Source organism: Camarhynchus parvulus, chromosome 4A (assembly GCF_901933205.1).
Source record: "Camarhynchus parvulus chromosome 4A, STF_HiC, whole genome shotgun sequence".
Lineage (NCBI taxonomy): Eukaryota > Metazoa > Chordata > Aves > Passeriformes > Thraupidae > Camarhynchus > Camarhynchus parvulus.
The window spans coordinates 18,369,654-18,396,722 of record NC_044600.1 but is presented as its reverse complement, the minus strand read 5'-3'; the positions used below and the strand labels follow the sequence as shown (position 1 = coordinate 18,396,722).

At 43.3% G+C, this 27,069-nt stretch overlaps 1 protein-coding gene across 1 annotated transcript; it reads left to right on the top strand.

Moving 5' to 3' along the window:
• The first annotated feature begins 154 nt into the window (after positions 1-154).
• On the top strand, positions 155-27,069 carry MTMR8 (myotubularin related protein 8). The gene is made up of 14 exons (XM_030967741.1): positions 155-229; positions 1,710-1,832; positions 2,718-2,880; positions 5,006-5,163; positions 6,689-6,817; positions 8,352-8,486; positions 10,783-10,915; positions 12,279-12,388; positions 13,663-13,788; positions 15,359-15,408; positions 15,964-16,164; positions 16,532-16,660; positions 17,868-17,994; positions 21,805-27,069. Exons 1-14 carry the CDS (start codon positions 206-208, stop codon positions 22,030-22,032), a joined length of 1,836 nt encoding a protein of 611 aa, XP_030823601.1. The 5' UTR covers positions 155-205; the 3' UTR covers positions 22,033-27,069.

Genomic DNA, 27,069 nt, shown 5'->3' with positions numbered 1-27,069 from the left:
CATTCCCTACTCCCCGGGCCCATGCCCCGCTCTCCGGGCCCATTCCCCGCTCCCCGGGCACGCCCCGGGCGGGCTCTGCCCTCAGCGCTGCCCTCAGCCGAGATGGCGGCGCTGGCGCGCGGCTCTCGCGAGGCGGGCGGGGCGGGGCGGGGCGCGCGCGCCCTGATGGCGGCGGGGCGGCCCCTCACGGCGGGGCCGGGCGGCCATGGAGCACATCAGCACTCCCAAGGTAACCCCTCCGCCCCCGGCCCCGGCCCGCTCCCCGCTGCTGCTGCCTCCGCTCCCCCCGCTGCCCTGCCGCGGAACGGCCCTCGCGGCTGCGGGTGGGGGGTCACAGCCGCGGTGCCCCGGTGTTGGCGGCTCCGGCGCTCTGTGGGGAGGGGGTTGCAGTGCTGGGCAGAGCCCCCCTTTGGTTGCAGTGGTTTGGGGCGATTCCGGAATGCTTCCTTTCTGTCAAAGCGCGGAGATTCCTCCCAGTCCCAAGGAGGGAACCAAAGAGGGCATTTTTTTTTCCCCATTGAATTAAGTCAAACAGGAGCTCTGGGAATGCTGTGCTAAAAGGAATTGCATTTATTCAGGCAGCAGTTGATAATTTAATTTTCTCCTTCACTGCGATGGAGGTTATTGTTACTCGTTTTATTCTGTAGGACGTTTGGGGATGCTCCTCATCCCCTGCTCTGAGGTGCTCTGCTGGTGCTGCGTGTCTGTAGTGCCCTGAAAAGGGCAATATTGTATTTGATAGTTATATCTGCTGAAAAACAAACCTGCTAAGAGGACACCGAGCCCAGGCCTCAGCTCTCCAATTTATTTGCTGAGATTTTCCATTTGTACTTGAGACATATGGAAGCTCGCACATTCAATACCCAGAAGTGATCTATCATTTACTGCTAAAACATTTGTTTTCATTGTCCATCCAATTATTTTTTTCCTATTATTCCTGTTTAATGGCAAAAGAAAAATTCCATCTGCGTTCATTAGGCGGCAAATAGGCCAGGAGAAAATCAATCCAGTGCTGTAGCATATTTTATTCTGTCTGTGCTGAGTTCTTTAAAGCTGTTTTTTATTAATTAGCTTGGTGTGGTTTATGAAATACACTTGGAGGCCAGGAAGTGAGTTACAAGAAGTAGCTGCTAGCAGGGAATGAGCAGTGGGAAGTCAGACTGGAGAGGGCTGTTCCTTTCAGAGCAACATGTTGATCACCCTGAGCACAGGCACGTCTTTCCTTTGCAGTTCTTTTGTTATTTCTGCAGCCCCACACGGTAACAAACTGGGATCATCTTGGCTACAAATCCAGTAATCCTGTTAGGGTTTGCTGGTGCTGAACCACGGCTGTTTGCTTAACCTTTATGGCTTTAATTCATGGAGAAATAATTGGAGTTTATGGTGCAAGGCTGGCTTGGTGTTGCAGGGGGGACTTAAGATCATGTGTTTTTCTGTCTTGCTTCATGATCTGTGTATTAGAAGTTGAAAGAATGGAGCTCAACGGGTGTTTAGGCAGTGCTTCCATCAGAGCTGGACTTGGAGGAATTTCCCCTTGGAAGGGGCTGCCAGAGGGGTTTGGAGTCCCCATCCCTGGGGTGTCCAAGGAACAACTGGATGTGTGCTGGGTGACAAGGTGGGAATTGGGCACAGGCTGAACTCCATGATCCCAGAGGGCTTTTCCAGCCTCAGCAATCCTGGGTTGTTCTCATGCTGTGCTCCTGCTGCAGGTGGAAAACGTGAAGCTGCTGGATCGCTACGCCAGCAGGAAGGCAGCGAGCGGGACCCTGTACCTGACAGCCACACACCTGATCTACGTGGATGCCTCTGCTGAAGTCAGGAAGGAAACATGGGTATGGTGGGCTGCAAACACACCTGGGAAAGCTGCTTCAGGTCACAGGATGGGTTGGTGGGGAGAGAATTGAAGGATTGTCCCATTCCTCCCCTTCAGGGACACCTTCCACTGTCCCAAGTGCTCCCAGCCCCATTGTCCAGCCTGGCCTTGGGCACTGCCAGGGATCCAGGGGCAGCCCCAGCTGCTCTGGGCACCTCCCCACCCTCCCAGGGAACAATTCCTAATTCCCAATACCCCATCCATCCCTGCCCTCTGGCAGTGGGAAGCCATTCCCCCTTGTCCTGGAACTTAATGCTCTCATTTCCAGAATGAGCAGGTTTGGGATTTCCAGAGCCATACTCGTCTTTTAGAGCATTTTGATCCCAAATGCTTCCCAGAAACAGCTGGTTTGGAAGGAATTGAGCACCATGGTGACATAACTTGATAGAGTTCACTCATGGAATTAGTGTCAGTTCAAGGAATGTAGAAAACTTCTGTAATTTCCTGTTTAAAACTCAATATACAAGGCCACTAAATGTGAATGTGCAGCTTTTAGAAGTGCAGACTTAGCCTGAAATGAGCCTGTTTTGTTAATTCTAAGGTGAAATGGGAATGACAGAATGTATTTCATGTGGAGGTGAAAGGAAAGCAAAGTGCACCAGGTAAACTGAGCTGCACATCTGTCTCTGAAAGCAATTTATGTAAATCTGTGTTTTTTTCAGTCCTGCTTTAGTTCCCTGGGTTTTGGGTGCAGTTTATGTTTGATGTCACAAATCAACTCATTTCTTGCTGCTCCTTAGCTGCAGGAAGCACAAACAGCTGATGGTATTACAGAGGTTTCCTATCTGCTTGCACTGCTCACAGCTTTATCAGTGACAAATGATGTTTATTCGCTTTTCTCCAGATCCTGCACCACCACATCTCCAGCGTGGAGAAGCTGCCCCTGACCACGGCTGGGTACCCCCTGCTCATCCACTGCAAGAACTTCCACGTGGCTCACTTTGTGATTGGGCAGGAGAGGGACTGCCACGACGTGTTCACCTCCCTGCTGAAGCTCTCCCAGCCAGGTGCTGGCATTGGGAATATGTCCTGGGAATCTCTGGAATGCTCCAAGCTGAGCCCTGGGAAAGCTCTGCTGCCCCACGCTTGGGTTTGGGAGGGAGGAGTGGGGTCAGAATCAGCATCCAGCAGCAGGGACGAGGGCAGGGCTCAGGGAGCTGAGCTCTGTGGAGCAGGACATTGCTTCCAAACTAAACACAGTCTTGGGAGCCAAGGAGGATGGAGAGAGATTGTTTACAGGAGCCTGGAGTGACAGGACAAGAGGGAATGGATTCACACTGACAGAGCAGGGTTAGCTGGGGTATTGGGAAGGAATCCTTCCCTGTGAGGGTGGGCAGGCCCTGGCACAGGGTGCCCAGAGCAGCTGGGGCTGCCCCTGAATCCCTGGCAGTGCCCAAGGCCAGGCTGGACATTGGGGCTTGGAGCAGCCTGGGAGGGTGGAAGGTGTCCCTGCAGGGGTGGCACTGGATGGGCTGTTGCAACCCAAACCTCTCTGTGATTTTGTCACTCTCTGGCAGTGGAGTGACGTGGTCTCCCATGAGGAATTTCTGGACAGCTGTGCAAAGTTCATATCCCAGACCTGGCCACTGCCAGTCCCTTGTGCCACCCAGCTGTTGGCTGCGTGCAGTTCTGCCCTTTCCAGCTGATCCAGGCATTCACAGAATTCCCAAACCCCACAGTTTGGTGTCTTGGCTGTGTTTCCAGCAGCATGGTTAGGCTGCTCTGCACTGTTTGCTCAGTGAAGCCTGTGCTTCACCCTGCCCTGACTTGGAGTCACTCTTGCAGTGTGAGCCAGACACCCTCAAAAGCCTGTGCTCTCTTCTAGCTCCAGCTTTTTATTCCAGCATGGATGAATCTTCAGGCTTTTCTTGCAGGACAGCATTCCACTGAGCTCCTGCCTGGCTTCTGCCTCTGGCAGCCTCTGCTTTTGGGATGCTGGAACCCATTTTGGAGTTGTGTTATTACGAGGATGTCATTTGTAGTTGCAATTTGTGATGGTGTCACCAGGCTGAGGGAGGGGAATTAATGGCACCAGGGCTGGGCTGGAAATCCTGTAGGAGAAATGGGCTTTGCCCTATTTGCCCCCCATAGATTAGTTTTTTAAGTTGATATTAAGGCCTGTGTCTACTCCCAGCACCCCCCTTGTGCTCTTTGGAGTTATTTTAGTTCTGAAGTCTTGCCTCTGATGCTGTAGCTGGCAGGTTTGTGGTGTTACATTTAAAAGCTGTCACTGGTTTTTGAGGTTTGAAAATTAGAGGTCTGGGTAGTGCCTGAAGCGTGGGAGGTGTCGCTGCAGGGGCTCACACCAGTTTCCTTTGGTCTCAACTGTGTAAATGCTGTAGCTCTTTCTTTTCTTCTACTTCTTGATTGTAACAGCACATTTTTGTTGTTTTAAGATGCCTGAGTGTGCTCCCTTCATGGATTTTTGGCAGAGCACATCATTGCTGGTTGTTTGCACACACGTGATGGACAGCTCTGGGTTACCTGCTCGGTACCCAGCTGCTTTATCAGCCTCTGACAGGTTTCCCTCTGTCTCTGGAGCTGCCTTGGGAATCAGCTGGATGAATTATTGGTTGGATTTGCATTTTGTGAAGAGAGGGAAGGAGGTTGGGATGCTAAATGGGCACTTGTCAGAGCCAGCCTGAAGCCTTTGTTGGGCTGACAGCAATATTCCAGACATCCCTCACGTTTTCCAGTCTCAGAATTTGTTGCTGAGCAGTGACCTTACAGGTGTGCAGGAGCTGTTGTATGAACTCTCCACAGATAACAGATCTTTTAGTCCATGTTTTAATGGTGGTGACATAAATCCCATCTAACATGCTTACTACAGTGAATTCAGGAAGAAATCATTAGTTTAGGAAAAATTACTTCTTCCAACTTGGGCTAAAACACTTCGTTAGAATTAATGTATCTCCCTGCATTTGGGAACTGAGTATTGGAAATTCCTGAGGATTTCAGGATGAATTTCAGCACTTGGTACTATCCCAAACCAAAAATCTATAAAAGGTTGAGAAGTCTTAAATATTTTGAATACTCCTCTGTAGCACTCAATCATTGATTTCCAGAAGTTTTGGCCTCCTTGGGTGTCTTTCCATCTCTAACTTGTTGATTTTTTTTCTTTCTCCTTCCCAGTGAAACCCGAAGAACTTTATGCTTTTTCTTACAACCCTAAAATGTCCAAAGAGAGCCGGGAGATGGGCTGGAAACTGATTGATCTGAAACTGGATTACCAGCGCATGGGGATCCCCAACGACTGCTGGGAGATAACAGATATTAACAAGGACTATGAGGTAATTCCTGCCCAGAGGAGCCATTCCCTGCACTATCTCCTTGTTGTTATTAATGACAGCCCTGCTGCTGCCTCTGGGGAGGAAGGAGCTTTGTCTGAGACAAAGCAATCATCTTAATGGGGAGTTGCAGATGATGATGCTCCAGGAGGGTCACCTTGTTGTGTTTGATCCCCTGGCAAGGGAGCAGAGCCTTGTTTTTCTGCAGAAATGTCAACCCATCTGTTAGGCAAAGCCTCAAGTACCCTGAGCTGCTTTTGGTGTTTCCAAAGCCTGTCCCACCTGGCTGGTGACAGATGTGGAGGAGAGAAGGAAATGGCAGCAGTTTGGATTGGTGGGAAATGAGGCAGAGTGGAGAGGGACCAGGGAAGGGAGGAAGGGAAAAACAGCAGTGGAAAACAGAGCCTTTTTTGCTTTCTCACTTGGATCTTCTACTACCTAAGGGCCCTCTGTCATTTCAGTCTGAGCTGCCTGCTGCTGTTATTTTCCCTGAAAGGCCAACTTGGATCTAAACAACATGAAACAAAAGCATTTGTCAGCAAGCTTGTTCAAAATCCTGCTCCACATTATTTCCCTTTTTATTTCCTCTGGGGCTGTGTGCAGTCAGACCTGGCTGTTGAAAAGCAAGGCAAGCAACTTCAAGGAAGACACCAACATATTCATAACCCTGAATCTCTTTCCCTAGTAACTTTCTTTACTTTAAGCTCTGGATTGAAGAAATACAAGCCTGTGCTGTCAGAGGTGGCTGCCAGTTTTACCTGCCTGTGCCTGTGGGGGCCTGAATTGAGCTCTGATGTGAGGTGCTGTTTCCAGTACTGCTGTGGCCATCTCAAATCAGTAATCACTCAGAGGCTTTGCTTGCTGCAGTGGAGCTCTCAGGTGCTTTAGAGTTTCCTCACGGTTTCTAGCCTATGTTTTGGAGTTGTCAAGCCTGATGTGAAGCCAGTCTTGGAGAGCAGCTTATCTTTGAAGTCCATGCTGCACAGACTGTGCTTGTTTGAGGAGAAAGGATGAAGCTGCTCTCTGACGATTCCACCTGAGTGCTGGAAGTGCCTTTAGTGTTGCATAACATTTAGAGAGAACTTTTAAAATAGACTTAATTTCTTTTTTGTGGAAAGGAGTTCTTGGCTGTGAGGGTGGGCAGGCCCTGGAATAGAATTCCCAGAGCAGCTGTGGCTGCCCCTGGATCTCTGGCAGTGTCCCAGGCCAGGCTGGACAGGGCTTTGGAGCACAGTGGGACAGTGGAAGGTGTCCCTACCCATGGCAGGGGGTGGGATGGCTTTAATGTCCCTTCCAACCCAACCCATTCTGTGAATTTAATTCAGAAACTTCCATGACATTTCTGGATTTAAAGAACTTCTTTGAAGCTGCTTTGTGCAGTCCAGTTTTTAGGTTCAGCTGCTGAGTTGATTGTTTCCTGCATTGTTTTCCTGAACACCTCGTAACTTCATAAGCTAAAGATGAATTTTTCATTAATTTTGAAGTGCTCAGGAGCAATATCTGGTTTTTTTGCTCTGTTCTCCCTCAGGTTTGCAGCACATACCCTCCTGAGATCGTGGTGCCTCGAGCTGCCACCAAGGCCGTGGTGATGGGAAGTTCAAGGTTCAGGAGCCGAGGGCGGATTCCGGTGCTTTCTTACTTGTACAAGGAAAACAATGTTAGTGCTTCACTGCCTGCTGCCTGGGGGGAGTGAGGGCTCTCCTTTTGTCCAGTTCCCTTCTAATGGAAGGAAAGAATAAGATAATTATTAGATTTGAGGCCTTTGAGAACTGTGCTTCTCTTAATGGCTTTCATTTTGAGTCACAGAATGAGCTGAAGGCAAACACTTGGAATGCATCCAGAGCTCTGCCAAAAGCACAGACTTTCCAAGCTTCCTGTTGGGAATTTTTTCTTAATCAGCTTTCAGCAATTCCTTCTGATGTGGGGTTTTTTAATCTCCTCTTTAGCTATATTGAATAATGTTTTACCGAGTTATATGTTGACTCGGCTGAACTTTCTTAGTATTGAAGAGGAGGAACCATCCTGAAATAAATCCCCACTAGTTCAGAATAAGTGAAGGTTTCATTTTTTTTTCCACTGAAGACCAGAATGTAAATTTGTAACTTTGCTGCCTCAGCAGTGTTTTAGATGCTGATCTTAGGAAAATTCAGTCACAGCCAAATTGTTGTTTTCCTGAGGAAGCATGCCTTGACCTGGGCACTGCTTGGAGCTGTGCTGGAAACTAATGAAATTTCCTTAAAATACACCCTGTGTGAATAACAAAACTGATAATAAAAACATAAAAGAATGGTTTGGAATAGAAACCAAATGGAAAACATGAGAAATTGCTGCCTTCCAGTGTTTTCAGGAGGCTCATGGAAAGAAGGGAGAGGGACTTTTATATGGGAACATAGTGACAGGGCAAGTGGGAATGGTTTTAAACTGCCAGAGAGCAGGGTCAGATGGGATATTGGGAAGGAATTGTTTCTTGGGAGGGTGGGCAGGCCTGGCACAGGGTGCCCAGAGCAGCTGTGGCTGCCCCGGATCCCTGGCAGTGCCCAAGGCTGGAGCACCTGGGGATAGTGGAAGGTGTCCTTGCCCATTGCAGGGGGTGGAATGAGATATTTTGAAGGTCCTTTCCACCCAGCCATTCTGGCATTCCATGAACTGCTGGCATTCGGGGTGGTGACCATCGGGCAGAGCAGGTGGAGCCTCCTCACCCTCACTACTCCAAGTTCCCCAAAGTTGTCACCTGTGAAACGTCCCAGTGTGTGTCCACTGCAGCAGCAACTCCTCAGAAGGAGCACAGGGGGCAGTTAAACTGTGACTCTGAGGGGTGTGGGGCAGGAGGGGAGGCTGAAGCTGTGAGCCCAGGAGCAGAGGCTGAAGCTGAGCCTAGAGGCTTTGGGGCAGGAGCAGAGGCTGAAGCTGTGAGCCCAGGAGCAGAGGCTGAAGCTGTGAGCCAAAGGCTTTGGGGCAGGAGCAGAGGCTGAAGCTGTGAGCCCAGGGGCTTTGGGGCAGGAGCAGAGGCTGAAGCTGTGAGCCTGGGGGCTCTGGGGCAGGGGGAGAGGCTGAAGCTGAGCCCAGGGGCTTTGGGGCAGGAGCAGAGGCTGAAGCTGTGAGCCCAGGGGCTCTGGGGCAGGAGCAGGGCCCTGGCAGCAGGCTGACCCTGTGTCTGTGTGTCTGTCTGTCTGTGTGTGTGTGTGTTGCAGGCCGCCCTGTGCCGCTGCAGCCAGCCCCTGGCCGGGTTCAGCGCGCGCTGCCTGGAGGACGAGCAGATGCTCCAGGCCATCCGAGAGGCCAACCCCGGCTGCCCCTTCATGTATGTTGTAGACACGAGGCCAAAGGTACCTCCATGGGCTCTGGGCTGCTTTAAATCTCTTGTGTGAATGTGCAGTGCTGTTTCCAGTTCATTCTGTCACAACTCTGGTTCGGTCCTGCTGCAGGAATGTGGGATTGGGCTCCTGGTCCAGGGTGTGCAAATGGAATGTGAAGTTCATCCTAAGGATTTTTGCCTCCTGGAGTATCCTGGCTTTGAGGTTTGATCTCTTGTGTTGAGATGACCCCAAGGTGTTAGAAAGTCTCTTTTTCCCAGCCCTGAGACGGAAAAAGAAGACAGGATTCCTTGGCTCTTGTTCTCAAGGCTGTTTATTTTCTCTTATCTAATACATTGTCTTTCTGACCCCCTGAGGTCTGTCCAGCAGGTTGGGTTGGGGGACACTGACTGCCCTTGGGGTGGTGTTATTTTTTTGTACTAAAAACTCCGTGTACTTTATTTACAATAATTTTCCAATACCTATCACCTATGTTAGACAGTCTGTCTCTACTCTAAACCAATCCAAAAGTGCCACCATCACAGCAGAAGATGGAGGACAAGAAGAAGAAGGAGAAAGACTGGACATGCCCAGATTCCTCCATCTTGCCTCTCGAACTCCCATTCTAAATCCCCAAAATTCTACTTTTTCCCCCTGTGTTAAATTCACTAACATTCTACTCAAACTCTTGTGGCTTGTACATCTTCACACAAAGTTGGTAATTGTTTCCATGGGCTAAAATCCAAGGCACAGGTGTTTTTGTGCCAAGGTCTCTGAGCTCCCTGCCAGGGTCTGGAATCACCCAGGGCAGCCAGAGGGATGTCCTGGGTCCTGACAGAGGTTTGTGTTCAGGATGACCTGATGGAACTGGCAGTTGTGAACCTGGCTGGGACAGTGAAGCATTCTCCTGCAGAGTCCTAAAGGATAAAGGAGAGAACTGGAAGTGGAGTTGGAGAAAAGCCTCAGGATTCAGTTCCACAAGGCTGAAGTGCTTTTCCTGGCAGATCTGGGAGGAAGTGCAGCTGTGAAAAGCAATCCCTCCCATTTTCTTTCCCTTTTAAAAATAAGACACATGATGGAGCTTAATACAACTCAGCCCTGCTATCTGGGGCTAGAACTTGGGAGCTGTGGGGTTTAATTGAAAGGAAATATTTGCAAAATGAAAATTTTAATGACTGTCATCTTGAGAAACTGAGTTTAGAAACCAATTCCAGTGATTCTCCTGTAAACATATGGATTAGAAGTGTTGGTAGAAGCCAATTAGAACACAAGGGTTTTCATAGCTCACAATTATTTAAATGGAAAGATTTAAATTGCTCTGATTATTTGAAAATGGAGCTTTCTGAGAACCTGCTTCACTGTTCAGATCTTGCAGTTATTTTATATAAACTACAAGTTTAGTTAGACTCTGGCAAGGGCAAGAAAGAAAGTGTATTTTTGGGGAAAACAGGGAGTGTTTCCCATCTTGCTCCAGTGGATATTTTGGCTTTTAGTGTGACATTCCCTAGAGATCCCTGTTCTGCCATGATATATGCATTTCTTCTGGGACAGACAGCTGCCAGTGGCAGAGATGTGCCACTGAAATCCTTCACTGGTGGCAATTTGTGCTGAAGCATCTGGTGATAACAGGAGAATCTATACTTGGTGACACTTGTAAGGCAGCCTGTCCCACTCTGGCAGAACTGAGGCACTGGGGTTATTTCACAGTTCCAAAGGTGTCTGCACCATATCTGACTCTTCTTTCCCAAAAGCTGCCCAAATTGATAAGGGGAGGTTGAGCTGCTCTGTTTTCTGTCCCCACCAGAGATGTCCTGGTAGCTCTTGAACTGCTTTGGGGAATGTTAAAACAACTGATTTATTTTCTGCTTCTGTCTTGCAGTTCCTCTGTTCTTTCTGCTCAACTTCAATGTTTCTGTGTTTCCCTCAGGTGGTTTAATTTTCTCTGTGCATGTATGTCTGTGAAAATTGGGAATTGCTATTTCTATACCATGTATGTAAAAATGTTAAAAATGGCTTTCCTAGTTCTGCTTTTCTGTGGCTGTCTCTGAATTTCCTTAGATAAACTCAGTGTCTCTGATAGCAGAAACTGGTGGTTTATACTACCCTAAGCAGGGCTTTAATGAGCCTCTGACTAATGAACTGCAGTAATTTTAATGAAACAGCTGAAAGAACTGTCTGGGAGGTGGGGAAGTACAGCTGAGTAACAGCTTTGTCCAGTACATTTTCTGGGAGATTTAAACAAAAATAAAAAAAGGACTTGCAAAACAACCTCTCTGAATTTTGTTGTGATTTTCTCTTTCTTTTCTCTTCTGCTCCTTGAATTTGCCAGTTGAATGCCATGGCCAACAGAGCTGCTGGGAAGGGCTATGAGAATGAAGATAATTATGAAAACATTCGTTTTAAATTCATTGGCATAGAGAACATCCATGTGATGAGGAGCAGCCTGCAGAAACTGCTGGAAGGTGGGTACAGCCCTGGAGGGGTTTGTCTTTCTTACCCCTCTGGACAGAACTTCCTGCCAAACATCCAAATATTCCATGCACAAACATGTTCTGATGGAAGCAAAGTCAGCATCTTGCTTTGTTTGCTGCATTCAGGTGGCTGAAAGTATTAATGCTGTAAAAATGCTTTCCTGCTTGACATTTTCTTTGTTCTTGTGCTTGGTTTTATAGTCGTTCAAAAATAGCAACTAATACTAAAAGCATTCCTTGATGAATGTGCTAAATTAATAGAAAAAGGTTAAAGAAATATTACATTTTACAGCTAAGACAGTCTCATTGTTGCTTCATGACTTATTGAAGGAAAACCAACAGAGGTTGCTCAGAAATGTTTTTTGGGGTTTGCTATATTTGGATTATTAACAGTATTTCTGAGTTCAAATGCATGATCTTCCAAAGACTTGAGTCTCATACATACTTCATTCTGACTTTTCATTTATTTCTGATTCCTGTTAACCAAACTCCTTTAAAATGTATTAAATTAATGTTTTAATATCTAAATATATGGAAATGCAGAGTAATTAAGCTCATTGTGACCTTAGGGAGGAATGCAAAGCAGGGCAAAAGAGTCACCTGAGATTGGGGATCGATAGAATTTTGGACAATTTTGCAATTCAAGTGCTGTTCTCCAAAACAGGAGTTTACTATTTTAGTAGGCACCATAATGCTCATCTTTTTTTCAAAATAGTTGGGTAATTGGTGCTCCCAGGTGGCCCTGCAGGATCCATGGTGACCTTGGACACAAATGGGGCTGTTCTCCCCCAAAAGAGTGGCCTGATCACAACTCTGAGTCCTCAGTTGCCTCTTCCTGACAGATTTATTTTGTGGTGGGAGAAGAGGCAGAATAAAAACTTGTTTGCTCCCATGTTCTTCTCCAGCAGTGATAAAATCTCATTCACTGGGGCTTGTGGACTGTTCTGAACTTTATTACTCTAAGTGTTTTCTGTGCTGGGTTTCATTACAGCAGCTGAGTTGCCTTCAAGGTTAGATTTGTTATTTCTGCCTTTAAATTTGAGAGAAATAACTTCAGATCTTTGGGAAGTCAGTGAGTGGTTGTAGATGTGATGGTGATTTAGAGTGAAGCAACAGCTCTTTGCTGGAAAAACCACAGCTGAATAAATTAATGAGCTACCCTTTAAACAAAGAGCAGGAGAAGATTTCCAGAGCCTCAAATTCTCACAAAACCAGCGATTTTTTAGTTGTGAATTTTAGATACACAACCATTAGTGTGTCCTTTAGACAGGATATTGCTGCAAGCACTTTAAATTTTCGGGGGGATAATGAGGAGGTGCAGGGGATGCTGTTCTGACTCTGTGTGTGCTCCCAGTGTGCGAGATGAAGTCTCCCTCCATGAGCGATTTCCTGACGGGGCTGGAGAACTCAGGCTGGTTACGGCACATCAAGGCTGTCATGGATGCAGGTGTCTTCCTGGCCAAGGTAAAGCTGCTCTCCAGCTGCATTCCAGAATGCCTCCTGCTCTCCTGGGGACTGCTGCTGGGGTGGGAAGGTGGCTCTGAGGAGAAGGTATTGTTCAGATTGGTTTAATCTCTCCAAAATGTTGAGTCGTGCAGCTGCTGGGCAAATACAGGTCCTGTGTCATGTGTCAGGGCTTTATTAGAGCTCATGTGAAACAGAAGATCACAAAATGTGAATAAATTATCTTTAGAAACCTTTCTATATAGCAGTGCAAACAGCTCCTAACCCTGTACTCATTATTCATCCACTCTGCTCTGCTTGAATTGAGGGATTGTTTTGACTGGTTTGTTTTCCCCTGGTTTGATGTGATGTGGACACTAATGTTGATTATTCTACACAGTCCTCATTTCTGCAGAGCTGGTGGCTTGCAGGTCAGGCAGAAGGAAGGAAGGAAGTCACTCAGGAGTAGTACAGGGTGTGCAGGAAGTGTGTGGTGAGAGGAATGAGTGGTAAATGTTGGTTGTCTCTCACAATTTGCCCACGTCATGAGCAAGGAACTTTTGTTTCTCTCCTGCCCTAAGTGGCAGAAGGTGATGGGATAGGGGGAAGCTGGCATCGATTCCTCTAATTTATCTTGAAGTTCTAATCCCTGGGTGTCCAGTTGTTCTTTACTCATCCACCAGATTTTTTCCTCAGAGGAAGAGCCTGGGAATCCTTGGCCTTCCAGAGATCACAGGGTGTGACTGTGCTCACAGGGGTCCAGGGATGAGGGAAGAGACAAGGATCTGACTCCATGTTTCAGAAGGCTGATTTATTATTTTATGATATATATTATATTAAAACTATACTAAAAGAATAGAATAAAGGATTTCATCAGAAGGCTAGCTAAGAATAGCAAAAGAAGGAATTAATAACAAAGGCTTGTGTCTTGGACAGAGTCCGAGCCAGCTGACTGTGATTGGCCATTAATTAGAAACAACCACATGAGACCAATCACAGATCCACCTGTTGCATTCCACAGCAGCAGATAACCATTGTTTACATTTTGTTCCTGAGGCCTCTCAGCTTCTCAGGAGGAAAAATCCTAAGGAAAGGATTTTTCATAAAAGATGTCTGTGACAACAGGGACTGTTTTTACCAGCCTGCCGCAGCACTTTGCTTTAGCTGGGCCTTCTCTTGATGGACTGGTGCGTTTCCACAGGCCAGGGGAGAGATGGCCCCCATTCCCCCGGGGTTTTGGGGTGGTGCAGGTGGGGGCCAGCCTTTCCCTGAGCCCTGTGCTGTGTCCCTGGCAGGCTGTGAGGGAGGAGAGGGCCAGCGTGCTGGTGCACTGCTCCGACGGCTGGGACCGCACGGCCCAGGTCTGCTCCCTGGCCAGCCTCCTCCTGGACCCCTTCTACAGGACCTTCAAAGGCTTCATGGTAAGGACATGCTGCAGGTCCAGAGCCAGCAGGCCCTGGGGAAGGGCTCAGGCCATTTCCTGGGACAAGTATGGGTGACCTGCATAAAGCAGCTTTGGTTCTGTAACGAGCTGCAGTTGCTGTGAGCAGCACGGCAGCAGCTGATTGACAATTCCCAAATCCTTGTTTCCTGCAATGTCTACATGGGAGCCACTAATGAGGGATCTCAGCAAAGGATGCAGCTCTGGCAGCACTCCACCAAAAAGTGCTGGAGGAGTTTGTCCTGCAGGTCTCTTATCTGCTGGGATTTGAAATTGGGTGAACTCAGCCCTGTCCCTTGTCCATCAGTCAAATCTGCATCATTTCACACATTTTTAAATTTTTCACTTTCATTTGGCTGTTTGCTTCTCGTGCAGGCTTTTTCTTAGTTTGCAGCCGCAGGAATTCAGGGCAGTCTGTGATGTTTCTTTCCATTCATCTCTGGTTAAATACCTGAAGAGCTGCTCTGTCTCAGGAGAGCTCCTTGAAGGAATCCCTGAAATCAGAACAATGCAGATTTTGCCTTTTCCAGTGCCAGGGCTGTTTCTTTGCATTCCATGCTGGTTTTATTGTTTCTATTTTTGTTTCTGGATTATATTGCAGTCTTTTAACAGTTAAAATTCCATCAGCACATGAAACATCTGCCTGGGCTTTGTCCCTGAACAGTCCTGCATGAACTGAGAACAGGATTTCACTCAGGGGCAGAGCAGTGACACAGACACATCCCTGTCTGTCCTCATGGTGTGTGGGCACAAGTCCCCTGACATGGACTTATTCCTAAATGAATTTATCAGCAGTGCAAGGAAGGGAAAAATTCAAAAAGCAATTTAAATGAAATTTTCTAGGAACTCTGTTGTGAGTTTCTGCCTTCCTCCTCTTAATCTGGATGATGATAGCAGGAATTATCTCTAAATATGATCCAGCAAAGTAATGATGGATGCAGCTTCAGTCAGGTGGTTCCTTGTGAGACATCTGTAAGGAAAACAGATTATTTTATCTTATTTATCTGTAAGGAAAACAGATTATTTTGTCATATTTACCTGTAAGGAAAACAGATTATAACAGTTATTATTTTCTATAACTCCAGGCATCTCTTTAAAAAATGCCACATAGTTATTCTGATTTCATCCTGAACTCCTCATTACTCAGCTGTACTTCATATATTTCTTTTTGTCTGTTAAACATTTGTTGAGCTTCAGTTGCTGATTTATTTTGCTGAATATCACAACACTCTTTTCTAAATTAAATAGCACAGTGTAATATTAAGCTGTTAATTCTTTGAGCTCTATATATTTATGTATTATTATTTTAACAACTTAGAAACTCCCTCAAAATGATAGTTTTGAAATGAGTTCTGATTCCAGCAGGGCCATTGCCTTGGTAACTAGATAATCTATAAATCACAATTCCTGTTCCCATTGATTTCTGGGGATATATTCATAGCAATAGGGTCAGCAGGTTGTCAGCTTTTTAGGCTCTAACATCAAAGGTTTCATTTTGCTTTTTAAAGCAAATTAATGCTCTTTTCTTAATCCCTGCTTTGAACCTGCAGGTCCTGATAGAAAAGGAGTGGATTGCAATGGGCCACAAGTTCTCACACAGGTGAGAGGGGCACATTCCTCTGAGGGGGGAGTGAAACCAAAACTGGCTGCAGGTTTAGGGGATCCCATGAAAAATTGAAATTAAAAGGAGAAAACGTTAGGAAAATACTGGCATTGGTGACACAGAGCCAGGGTCTGCTAGGGCTGTTATTTCATCACTGTGCTTTTATTCTTTACAAAATCATGGGTTGAATTCTGGGTGTTTTTCTACCTGCAAAATTCTATTATTTGAGGAGTGCTAATCTTGGAATCACAGAATCATGAAGGCTGGAAAAGACTTCCAAGATCATGAAGTTCAGCCAGCACCAGCACTAACCCTTGTCCCCAAATGCCATGTCCGTGCATCTGTTGAGCACTTCTAGGGATGGTGACCCCACTCTGTCCCATCCATAGTGCTCCAGCCAGACCTGGCAATTCTCCTGGTAAATCCCTGGGAGAGCATCTCAGCCACTTTGCCAAGATCAAACCATAAACCTGACCTGGAAGAAAACTGATGGCAAGGGGACGTTTTGTGGTGGGTGACAGAAGATTTATTCTGCTTTTTACACCTCTGTAGGTGTGGCCACCTGGATGGGGACCCCAAGGAGGTGTCCCCTGTGTTCACACAGTTTGTGGAGTGTGTGTGGCAGCTGATGCAGCAGTTCCCCTGCTCCTTCGAGTTCAGCGAGCGCTTCCTGCTGGAGATCCATGACCACGTCTATTCCTGCCAGTTTGGCAACTTCCTGGGCACCTGCCACAGGGAGAGGGAGGAGCTCAGGTGAGCTGGGGGCTCCTGGAGCCAGCAGGCCACAGATCCCCTGGAATGTCTGCAAAAGGGTGTGTTTTATAGAATTGGATTGTGGATTAAAACCATTTAGCAAGGGGATGTTACCCTTAACCAGTGGGAGGAAAGAATATTAATTATATCCCAAAAATATGTTTTGGTTTGGAGCACAACAATAACTTGCAGATATCCTTTCTGGACAGGAGAGTGTCCATTTTAATATCCTGTGCTTATGAAATCAATCAGATCCAGCATAAAAACAATTCTTAGCTCCCTTAATCTAATTCTGCTCCCAACAGCTGCAGTTATTAATCCACTTGCTGCTTATTTTTAGTGATCAGATGTTCTTTGTACTTGCCAGAATCTTTGAGAAGACCCATTCCCTGTGGCCTTTCCTCTTACAGAGGAAGCAGGAGTTGAGAAATCCTTTGTACAGAGGATTTACAGCTTACAAAGAGCTTCAACCAAACACTCTACCTTTCAGTTTCCAGTAAGTGGCTCAGCTAAAAGGGGAAGGAAGGGGACATTTCTTTCATTAATAAGTCATGTTAAATCAAATAAATTTGCACTGATTAGCTTGGTTTGTTTTACCTTTCCCCTCCATTCCTCAGGCATAAACTAAGAGAAGCAGTGTAAAGGTACAATAAGTTCAGATGCTGTAATTTTAAGATAATATTTGTAATTTGGTATTGAGAAAGGAGGGTGGGGAAAGGCAAGGAAAAGCAGAACTTCAGGCAGAACCACACGCACCCCCTGACTGCTTTCTCTGTCACACTGAAGTGTTTGACACAGTTCCTCTTTTCTTCCTTTTTAATGTATATTAAGGAAGTCTTTCAAGCAAGAATTTTGGTGCCCAGTTCAGGATTTTTCCCAGGCTTTGTTTCTGCATCACTCCTGGGCCCTGTTGAGAGAGAGGGAGATGAAAATGAGATTTTAAGTGCTGTGTGTGCAAATGAAAGTTGGGAGGTTGGGCTGATGCCTTGTGAAGGCTGACCTAGAACAGAGGCTGGACAGAATTACAGGATAAAGTAGGGATTTATTAAAAGGCCTCAATGGATCCACCTTGGGCAGCACAAGAGCCCAGCCAGGGCTGCACCGAAGATGAACCAAAATGGTCATAAAATCTCCAACAGCTTACAGGGTCTCTCACTTCGATCAGATCTGCTCCATTTGCATCTTGCAGTTCATTGTCCCATTCCAGCTCCAGCCCATGCAGTCCCACCCTGCTTGTTTTTCTCTCTCCAGCCCACGGTGTTTGTGCTCTTGGTGCTGAGATTTGGATCATTTGTCATTGGTCCCCAGCTGGGGAATGAATTGTTTTGTCTCCCTGCTCTGTGCACAGAGCTCACCATCCCTAATGTGAAGCCCAGACCCACACACCAGAGCAGCACAGAATCTGAAAAATAGAAAAGCTAAAGCCTGAGGCATGAGGGCAAACTAAGAAGTAGAAGATAAGCTGCCCAAGCTTCCAATAAATCTGCTATTTAAAAAAAAGTATTTTCATCCTATTCTAATATTTACTGCCAGATTTTTTAACTTGAAGAAAAGTTGTCCATTGCTATAGAATTTAATAATCCAATGCTGTGGCAGATTTTCAAAATTCCTAATCTCAATTAATTCACAATATTAACCAGCATCTATTTGTTGGCAGTAATGTCCAGCTGAGCCCCTAAGTGCTGTTTCTGGCTGTTTTTGAGGTTCTGGTGTGGGATGTACAACCGCTTTGACAAGGGCATGCACCCCAAGCAGAGCGTGCTGGAGCAGCTGCTGAGCTGCCTGAGGCACAGCGTCACCCTGGAGGACAGCGCGGCGCGGCTGGAGAACGTGAGCACAGGGGCTGCAGCTCCCGGGGGGTTGGAAGGGTTAACTCCCATCAGTATTGGCCATTAAATAGATACATTGTGCATGTTATAGATAACTATGTTATATATATTATATTATATATAAATAAATGTAATATAGATATATAATGAAAATGTATTAAATAAATATGCTGTATAAAATTTTACATATACGTACCATAAATATATAAATATTGGCCATTAAATAGATAAACTGTGCATTTAATATATAAATATATATATTATATATAAATAAATAGAATATAGATATATAATGAAAATGTATTAAATAAATATGCTGTATAAAATTTTACATACATATACGCATACATCAATATATAAATATATATTGGCCATTAAATAGATAAACTGTGCATTTAATATATAAATATATATATTATATATAAATAAATGTAATATAGATATATAATGAAAATGTATTTAATAAATATGCTGTATAAAATTTTACATATACATTACCATCAATATATAAATATTGGCCATTAAATAGATAAACTGTGCATTTAATATATAAATATATATATTATATATAAATAAATGTAATATAGATATATAATGAAAATGTATTAAATAAATATGCTGTATAAAATTTTACATATACGTACCATCAATATATAAATATTGGCCATTAAATAGATAAACTGTGCATTTAATATATAAATATATATATTATATATAAATAAATGTAATATAGATATATAATGAAAATGTATTAAATAAATATGCTGTATAAAATTTTACATATACGTACCATCAATATATAAATATTGGCCATTAAATAGATAAACTGTGCATTTAATATATAAATATATATATTATATATAAATAAATAGAATATAGATATATAATGAAAATGTATTAAATAAATATGCTGTATAAAATTTTACATATACGTACCATCAATATATAAATATTGGCCATTAAATAGATAAACTGTGCATTTAATATATAAATATATATATTATATATAAATAAATGTAATATAGATATATAATGAAAATGTATTAAATAAATATGCTGTATAAAATTTTACATATACGTACCATCAATATATAAATATTGGCCATTAAATAGATAAACTGTGCATTTAATATATAAATATATATATTATATATAAATAAATGTAATATAGATATATAATGAAAATGTATTAAATAAATATGCTGTTTAAAATTTTACATATACGTACCATCAATATATAAATATTGGCCATTAAATAGATAAACTGTGCATTTAATATATAAATATATTATATATATTATATATAAATAAATGTAATATAGATATATAATGAAAATGTATTAAATAAATATGCTGTATAAAATTTTACATATACGTACCATCAATATATAAATATTGGCCATTAAATAGATAAACTGTGCATTTAATATATAAATATATTATATATATTATATATAAATAAATAGAATATAGATATATAATGAAAATGTATTAAATAAATATGCTGTATAAAATTTTACATATACGTGCCATCAATATATAAATATTGGCCATTAAATAGATAAACTGTGCATTTAATATATAAATATATTATATATATTATATATAAATAAATAGAATATAGATATATAATGAAAATGTATTAAATAAATATGCTGTATAAAATTTTACATATACGTGCCATCAATATATAAATATTGGCCATTAAATAGATAAATTGTCCATGTAATATATAAATATATAATATATATTATACTATATATAAATAAATAGAATATAGATATATAATGAAAATGTGTTAAATAAATATGCTGTATAAAATTTTACATATACGTGCCATAAATATATAAATATTGGCCATTAAATAGATAAATTGTGCATTTAATATATAAATATATTATATATATATTATATATAAATAAATAGAATATAGATATATAATGAAAATGTATTAAATAAATATACTGTATAAAATTTTACATATACGTGCCATAAATATAGAAATATTGGCCATTAAATAGATAAATTGTCCATGTAATATATAAATATATAATATATATTATATTATATATAAATAAATATAATAGAGATATATAATGAAAATGTATTAAATAATATACTGTATAAAATTTTACATATACGTACCATAAATATAGAAATATTGGCCATTAAATATATAAATCACACATGTATTATATATTAATAGATATAATATAAATGTAATAAAGATCTATTGTATATTATAAATATATGGTACAAAATCATATTATATAAATATATAAATATTGGCCATTAAATTATACAATATACAGTTATTATATAAACATATATAATAAAAATGTGTTACAAAATTATACATATATAATAAAAATGTTTTATAAAATTATACATATATATAAAATATAAATATTTAAATATATGAATCACACGTGTATTATATATTAATATATATAATATAAATGTAATAAAGATATATTGTATATTATAAATATATTGTATAAAATCATATTATATAAATATAGAAATATTGGCCATTAAATTATACATTATATAGATATTATATTAACATATATAATAAAAATGTGTTATAAAATTATACATATATAATAAAAATGTGTTATAAAATATAAATATTTAAATATTGGCCATTGAATACATAAATCACATATGTATTATATATAAATATGTAATAAGAATATAGTATATAAATATATTGCATAAAAATATATATATTCTATATATAAATCTTGGCCATTAAATACATAAATTGCACATTATACATGTATTTTATATAAATATATATTATATAAATATTTTGTATAAAATTATACATATCCAATATGAATATATAAATCTTGGCTATTAAATATATAAATTATACATGTATATTATAAACATATAAAAATATATATTATATAAATATATTGTGTAAAATTAAATGCATATATATAAAATATAAATATTTGAATATTGGCATTTATTTCCCCTTTTCCCATCATATAAAATCAAATCAGATAAATACACTGACAATTCATGCAAATTTATTAAACAGGCCTTACTATAATGTAAGCAAAGATACTCCTTCACATCTCTCCTAGGAGCAAGAATCCTGTTAAAATTTTAGTTTAAAAAATGTGAGTGCAGTTGTTTTGTTGGAGATTTTTTTGCCATTCACTGTTGTAGGGCCAGGATCCAAGTCAGCCCTTCATTTCAGAGTAAATGCCATCCTTACTTTACTCCAAACATGGATACTCCATGTGCCTTGTTTAGAGCTCCATGACAATGACTGATGTTTGTGCTATTTCAAGGTACTGGAGCTTTGTTCTGTGCCCGTTCTCCAGGGCCCTGCCAGAATCCTTGGGCTGAGGTCAGGAGATGCTGACACCAAGCCAGATGAATCAAACCCCATGAACCAACCAGCTGGGTGGAAATGAGGGTTCAGTGATAAACCTCTGTGTGATAAAATCCCCAAAACACCCCCAAACAAATCAAAACACAGTTTTTAAAATACACCAGTGAGAAGAACATCAGTGCCCTTTGCTGGGGTAATGTGAATGCTGAAAACTTCAGCTTTATTCAGATTTATTGGTTAAACACTGATGTTTGTGTCAGACATGGCAGATCTGTGTCCAGGTATTCCTGATGTTTGTGTCAGGCATTTGAGGATTTGTGTCCAGCTACTTCAGTGCTGGATTTCAGAGCTGGAAAAGAGGCACTGCCACTGGGCTGTTGTTGTGTTGACACCTGGTTTTTGTCCCTCTCTGGCATCTAGGTATTAATTATTTGTTTTTATGCCTTTTTATTTGTGCAGAAACTCCCTATCCTGGACGGCCCCTTGCCCAGCAAAGGCTGCACCTCACCCAAGGCAGGAGCTGCTGCTGCCAAAGCCCCAACTCCTCCTCAGGACTGTGCAGAGGGAGCAGCCCCTGTGCTGAGCAATGGCCCCTCCCTGGGGCAGCAGAAGCACAAGGAGAGCCCAGCCCAGCCCCAGGATCCCGGAGCCTCCAGGGAGGATGGGCAGGCTCAGCACCAGGGATGAGCTCTGGAGCTGCTGGGAGAAGCTCTGGGGAGCTGCTGCAGCCCCCATTTGCAGCTCAGTGTGAGTAGGGGTGTGCAGGGCTGGGGAGCAGCTGCTGGGGGACACCCCCTGCAGCTCAGGTGATGCAGAGCTTCCAGGAGCCTGCCTGGCATTCCTGGGAACTTGGTTTTCAGTGGCAACACGTGCATTTCTGAGGGTTAGGGCTGCCTGCCAGCTCTGCTGTTTGAGGCTGGAAGAAATCTTGCCAATTCCACGAGGAGCTGGGCAGTAACTGCAGGAGGAAGGATGCAAATCCCTCTGTTCTCAGTGGTGGTCCAAGGTCATCTTAAAACAAGAAAAAATTTCAGTCCGTCTTCAAATGATAAAAACCCCCCAACCTTTCTTAGCTGTGAATGAATCTCTGCATGGACCCTTGCCTTGTAGCAGAACTGATCCATGTTTTGTTTCCTATGCATATTTGTTACACAAAACCAAACCCCCTGTGCCTTCTCTGAGACTGTGTCCATGTCCAGCCAGGCCACTGCAGGTTTTGTGCTGGAGTTTGCAGTGTGCTCTTGGTCCTGTCTGTAGTCAGTGTTTGTGAGAGGTTTTCTTCTGCTGCAGCTTCTCCAGGGTTTTTGCTGTTCCTCTGAGTTCAGCAGCTTTTTCCAAGCTGACCTCTTGAAGAGCCAGCTTTTATGGACCTCCTTTATTGATGGGAGTGCAGAGCCAGCCCATAACACATGGATTTGTGATAAGAGGGAGGATTGGAAATGAGGAAAGGCAGCAGAACATTTATGTGGAATTTTTCTCTCTTATTTTATGATCTTTGTTAAACTGAAGCAAGAGAGTAACTCTGTTCCAAGCTGGAATCATTGATGAGACAGCAGTTACAGATGGGGCTGTGTTCTGGTATTGAAATGGGGCCTGAAATGATAAAATCACTTGCTGACTGATTCTAGGGAATGTTCACATTCCAGGAACTTTAGGGATGTTTTGTCTGTCTCATGAACAGTATCTCATGGCAGTGAACTTGGGAAGAAACAGAAGAAGCAAGAACTTCTCTCCCAGGGATTGGGTGTCACAAATGAGTGCTTGAAGGTCACCCAAAGAATCCTTGGGAGAGGCATCAACAGAAGCAGGTTTGATGTAAAAAAGTGTGACCAAATTCATTTGCAAGGTTCACTCTGTTATTTATTAAATGGTTAAAGCACACAGAGAAAAACTAAAATAGAAAATCAGGCAATCTAAAACTACAATCAGCCAGCATGGAGGCTGGGGATGGACAAGGGTCAGGACGAAATGGAATGAAATTAAATAAAATTAAATGAGGAAGATTCTCCTCTTGAGTCACAGGGTTCAGAGTGGAGCATCCTCCCAGACTGAGCCCTGGAATTACCAACAGTTCAGGCCTAAAGGTTTCCTGGAATCAGAGAATCAGTAGCAGCACTTGAACTCAACAGCAGAGGATCAGCAGGTAAGGAATTGAACAAGGGGTTTATGAAGAATTCCCTATAAGCACAACAGGAGCTCCCTTAGAGGCTGAACTCACAAATCCAAAGTACTCCATAGTTCAGGAGAGCAGCATTCCCAGTGCTTTGGCTCTGGCACAGCCCCAAGGACCAGGTCCAGGTGTATCCCTGGGAGAAATTCCCCTCCAGTTCCTTGTTTACAGAGAGCTGCTTTTATCAGAGTCACTTTCCAGCCTGGCTGCAATTTGGGTCAATATCTTCCTTGGAAAGGTCAATAACAAAAATGTTCCACTTGCCTTGTTATTCAGGCAAGAAAAATCAGATTCCAGGGCTGGTGGCTAAACCCAGGAGTTTGTACTCCAGCCCTGGGAGCAGCCAGTGTTCCTGATAAGCTCAGGGTGCTGCTTATCAAGGTCAGGGCCTGAGGACATTTCTGAGCTTGTGGTGAGGCCTTGGGAGTTTGGAGGATTCCCCTCCCCAGGAAAGCTGTGCCACTGTCCTTGTTGTGTGCTGGATTGCACAGAATCCTCCTGTGCAGCTCTTTTCAGGATGCTGCTCTGCCCTCTTCTCAAGCTATTGTTTCAATTAGGTGCTGCCATTAAGTTTTCAAATCAGATTTGCTCTTTTATAAAAAGTTTGGAAGCCAAGTGAAAATATTTGAGCCTTCCCAATCTCCAGTGAAAGCAGAAACATTCAGTTGTAACAGCAGAAAGTGCAATAACTCTGCTCATGTGCTTTTAACCCATGGTGAAATCACTGGGTGGATCCAGTATCCAAAAGCCAACCCAAACCTCCCTGAGTGGCTGTTCTGGGTAAGAAAATACCTATTTTATAAAGCACATGAAAGATCCAGGGAAAAAGAGAGCACAGAGTTTCTCCACTGCCTGGAATGGCAAAGAGGAAGTTTTTTAGCATTGAGAGTTTGTCAGACTTAAATAAAGTTGTTGTCAAGGAAGGAGTGGGAGCTACAAGATTGATTGATTAAAAATGGAACACTGGAAATACTGACCCAGGTGTGACTGATGGATCAGCCCTGTCTTTTCTTTCCAAGGGGTAATGGGCAACACCCATCCCCAAATCTGAGAGAAAATGGGGCATGAAGCCAAGACAGGCACTTTTTAGGACCAGTTATTCTATGGATCATCAGTTCTTTGAATATCTTTAATAAATTCTCTAATTTTCATTAGAGATCTAAAACTGGAGAGGGTTTTGATTGACTACTGAAGGACTTAAAAGTGGCATTGGTTAATTATTGTACAAATCCAGCTTGCAGAAGGCTCCTGGATATGTTTGTATGGTGCTTTGCCTTTGGAATTGCCATTGGAGGAGTTTAATACTCTTGCCTTGTTCATAGAAAATGTTGTCTCCACAAAACTCCAATGTTACTACAAGTGTGTACAACCACCACCAGGTTACTCAGTGTTGTAAGCTTGGAGTAATCTTGCTGCTTTTAACTCCAGTGGCAAAACAGAGCCAAACCCAAAAATTAATGTCTTTTAAACCTCTTGGCTTTCATGTGTGCAGGCTGCAGTGTATTAAAAGCCTTTCATGCTGATGCTGGAATTTAGGGGCTGGAAAAGATTCCAGGGTTTCCTCTTTTTCCACGAGCCTGTGGTTTGAAAACCAATGAAGGAGAAGCTTTTTGGTTTTGGTGGCAGCTCTGGGCTGTTTGGAGAGCAGAAGTGAGGAGGTGCTCAGAGCTCTGCAGTGTCCTGAGCTCAGCTGGGATCTGCTGCCCAGGAAATCTGTGTTCCCTACCCTGGAGCATCCTCTGCTCCCTGGAAATGTGGGAGGAATGGAGGAGCTGTTACTGCTATTGGGAATCTGCTGCTGCTGGGGAAAGTTCCTTCTACTGATTGATTCCTAGGGGAGCAGCTGTGCTTTGTGAGGTCAGAAATCCTGCTCTTATTTGGAGCAGTGCAGTTCTTTCCATTTGGATTCCTGTCACTGGGAGAACTGGGAGGGAAGAGGGATCTGATTTGCTGCAGATGGGCTCTGCTTGTGGAAAACTCTGCCTTTTCTGGAGCTGCTCCTGCCTCACCAGGACATTCCATGGCTTCTCCAGGACATTCCATGGTTTCTCCAGGACATTCCATGCCTTCCTGCCTTTTCCCAGTGTCTCCTGTGCTACAACCAGGTGTAACCTTGTAGTGGCCTGTCATACTCTGTGTTAAAACTCCTACTCTGAAGCACAAGAGGGACTTGTGGAGCTTCATTTGAAATGTCTTAAATGTGAACTTTGTTCTGTGGATTCTTAAATTGGGGTTTCCTTTTGCTGTTGTCACCTGTGGGAGAGAAAATCCAATTGGTGCTGTTTGCTCTGCAGGGAAAAAAGTGGGAATAATTGGGTTGTCCATAGTTTTAGTTCTCCATGGCCTCTTTGGGGGTGAGGAAAAGCAGTTTGTAAAAGCTTTTAGGTCTGCCTTGGTCTGTTCTTGTGCTTAGTGATTGCCTTTCCAAGTTAATTCCTTGGAATAAAAATCCACCTGCTCTGATCCAGAGCCATCCTGGCTGGGCTGGAGGAGGAGGAGATGGGCTTGGAGGGAGCTGGGGACCTTCAGGAAGCTTCCCCAGCCGTGCAGAGTGGGATTTGGCAGGAGCTGAAGGTGCCCAGAGCTCCACAGGATCTCCAGGTGGGAATGTTGGTGTGGAGCAGCCCTGGGGTGTTGTTTCCATCACCTCTGGGAGCAGAGAGCCCTCAGAGGTGCTCCCAAAGCTGAGGCAGCCCCAGGAAAAGCCTTGGAAAGGGAAGAGCTCCTGTTGAGGCTCCTTCAGCTCCTGCAGACCTGGCCTTGGGCAGCTCAGAGGAATTTCTTGGCAGGATGCAGTGCTGGGTACCCAGGAGTGACCAGGAGCATTCCAAAGGGTTTTCCTCTCCTCCCACCCCTCTGCTCTGTGCTGGGCTTGTTTTATAGGCACCTCTCCCAGCTATTCCTGGTTTCCATCCTTCCCTCATGCACATCCAGCCATTCCCTGGGGGAAGAACCTGCTCTGCATGTCCTATTTGTGTTTAATTATCACCCAGCACTTGATTAATTAGCTGAGGAAGCAGGGGATGGTAAAACCTGTGCTTGGGACCAGGCAGCCAGGTGGGCCATTCATTAGGGCAGGTTTGCTAATGACATTAATTAATGTGACCCCCTGGGAGCTGCAGGAGCAGGGCAGGACCAAGGGGTTGGTTTTATATCATTTCTGTATTCCCATCTATTTAATGTAGCAGAAACTACTGGAGTAACTCAGCACTGGATCCCATCCTCTGGCTGGATTTTCCTTGGCATCCCCAACCTGATCCTTGTAGGAATGTCCCTAAAACTGTGTCTAGTGCTGGCTGGGAATGTCCCTGTGGCTGTTTGTGTCTGTGTCACTGCTGGGGGACATTTGTGGGGGGAGAGCCCCAGTTTGTGCCCCGAGGGCTCTGTGGGGCACTTCAGTTCCTGCACTGCTTGAAGCTGATCTTGTCTAGAGGAGAATTGTGTCTTTTCTGTTTGTCCCATGGAGTCTCTCTTGGATTGCAGGTATTTTTATTCCCTACAAAAATAAACACTTGGCCTTTTTAAAGGAAGTGGCTGCTCTGTTTATTGGGTGG